The following is a 2,473-nucleotide window of genomic DNA, read 5'->3' as shown; positions in this document are numbered from 1 at the left end:
CATCCTGGCTGGTGAGAGCTGTGCTGCTGTTTCTGTTCTGTCCTGAAGGATGGGCACAATAACGGAGACGAAACATCGAATAGTGACTCCAACTCTTTATTAGTGACTTCAGAGAGAACAGAGCAATGGGTCTGGCAGCAGCAGCTCTTTTTATAGAGCTCGCTGCTGTCAAAGTGTCCAATGGTTTGAGTTTGCCGCGCTTGGAGCGTCCAATCGCGGCAGGCCGTTAACTAGCCAATTGGATCAGTCCGGAATGACCAATCACGACCCGCTGTTCACGGACCAATCAAATATGCAGGATTACGAGCCTGCTGTGGGAAAAGGCCAGTCAGGTTTGCAGGCTTACGAGCCTGCTAGTTCGGAACAGTTTCCACATTGCATCACCTGCACATTACACATGCCATCCCCTATGGCGGAAGTTTCCAACCCCACCATGGGCCAATCCCATATTCCAAAGCTGCAGTAGTCACAAGACTGGCCCTTTGGTCATACCAGAGCAGCTCCTCCACTCCATGGCAGGCCGGTGCACCCTTTGGTGGGACATTTCTCTGTAGACCAACAAAATTTTCTCACAGACCATCAGTGGTCGCTGGCCCACCAGTTGGCAACCACTGGTATAAATAACACTCACACTTCACTCCAGGTTGTCAGCTGCCCAGGACCTCAAACCTATGTGGGTCATCAATAAACCATCTTTCCAATCAGCCTCCATGTTTCCAGTGTCTTTCTCCCCACTTGGAACTGAACCAGGTGGATATTTCTTTCAACAATACTAAAGGACAATATTCCATTCCATGTTGTTGTTTTTCCTGAAGAATGATCACTTTGTAAACTGAATAGATGAAACTGCAATTTTCATTTCTGTCATCTTACATTTTCTTAGAGCAAACTCTCCAATTGGGTATCTAGAAGGTGATCAATCTTAATTGGCTAATAAAAGATCTGAGGCAGGACTTGTATTTATAATTTTTTAACTGTTTTCCATGTTCACTGAATATGGTAGCAAAATCCTTTCCTTTTGTTTTCATTTCCAGGAAAGATTTGAAAAACTTTGACACATTCTCTGCTCACAAACACCAATGGTAAATTATTTTATACCAATTCTCAGCTTCCCTGTAGTCTTCTACCCTCTTGAGATGGTAAATGTTCTTCTGGCTCAGTGAATTATGATGGAAATAACAAAAACCAATCCTCATTGACTAATCCAGGATCTTAGTCTGAAGAAAGGAAGGTTTTTGCTTGGCCTCAGACTCACTTCCTCTCACTGTGTCTTGCACAGTAATAGACTGCTGTGTCTTCAGCTTTGAGGCTATTCATTTGCAGATACAGCTGGCTTTTGGCATTGTCCCTGGAGACAGTAAAGCGGCCCTTCACTTTGTCAGAGTAGAACTTTCCACTGGAATCAGAGTAGATGCCTGCAACCCATTCCAGTCCTTTCTCAGGAGCCTGTCTCACCCAGTTCATCCCATAGCTGCTGAAGGTGAATCCAGAGGCTTGGCAGGAGAGACTCAGGGACTCTCCAGGTCTTCTCACATCTCCACCGGATTCTACCAACTGTTCTTGAGACTGGATACCTAAAAACAATTTTCTTAAATGAGATCACCTGCATACAAGAGCAGAACATGGACATAAACTTTACATAGGGGAAATAATTACCTTTGAGGACTACTAGTAAGGACACAAGGTTCAACCACATTTTTGCTCCTTTAATAACTAGATGAAATTGACAGCACAGGTTTCAGGAAATAGCACAATTTTTTGGTTGGTGGGTGTTGTCTGAAGAGGGAAACCATGGGGCTCTTTAAAAGGGAATGCATGTCTCAATTTACATATCTGTTGGTATAAAAGAGCCCTCAGGACATAATATATTTCAGTGAATATAATTTTCATGTGCATTTTTGCAATTAGCATTCCAGTCCTAAAGAGAGGGTTCAGATCCATTTTTCCACTATGAATTAATAGGAAAAAGAGCCATGAACTAAAAGAAAAGCCTGAAAAATTTCAGCCATTCTCAAAATTATTCCAGATGTTGGAGATTAAATTTACTTATGATAGATCATCTTGATCATCAGAGTTAGAATGTTTGCTATCAAATTGCTTCCTTAACATTTGTTTCCTTTATGGACAATCCCAAATACATTAACAGATAACCACAGACCCATGGTCATAGTGACTGCAACTGTTTTCCAAAATGTTCGGAACACTCCTATTTTTAGAAATGGACCTTTCTGGTTGTGAATAGCTTTTTCCTCCTGCCAATAAGAGTGAATGCAGCATCGTGCTTGTGGGATTTATTTGGTGTTTTTTGTGTGGCATTTGAATTTAAGTTGTGATCATTTTGACTGCAGCTCTTTGTTAAGGTATATATATTTTTATAATGCCGGGGCCTTGTTTTCCACCAGAAAGAGTGTGATTTGGTGATCTAAACTTCAAAGAAACTGTTATAAAAGGGTATGAAGAAGCAGAGAGTGAT

General features: G+C 41.7%; 1 gene segment (V, D, J or C); it reads right to left on the bottom strand.

Annotated features, from left to right (window-relative positions):
- Positions 1–1,251: 1,251 nt before the first annotated feature.
- On the bottom strand, positions 1,252–1,696 carry LOC113431055 (immunoglobulin heavy variable 3-33-like). The segment is given in 2 exon segments: positions 1,252–1,574; positions 1,657–1,696. Coding segments are annotated over 2 exon segments (363 nt in total).
- Positions 1,697–2,473: the final 777 nt, after the last annotated feature.

This window comes from Notechis scutatus, chromosome Z, assembly GCF_049901735.1.
Source record: "Notechis scutatus isolate UNSWTSFEM ecotype Mainland chromosome Z, rNotScu1.2, whole genome shotgun sequence".
Lineage (NCBI taxonomy): Eukaryota > Metazoa > Chordata > Lepidosauria > Squamata > Elapidae > Notechis > Notechis scutatus.
Note: the sequence above shows the minus strand (reverse complement) of the source record. Positions and strands in the feature narration are given on the sequence as shown.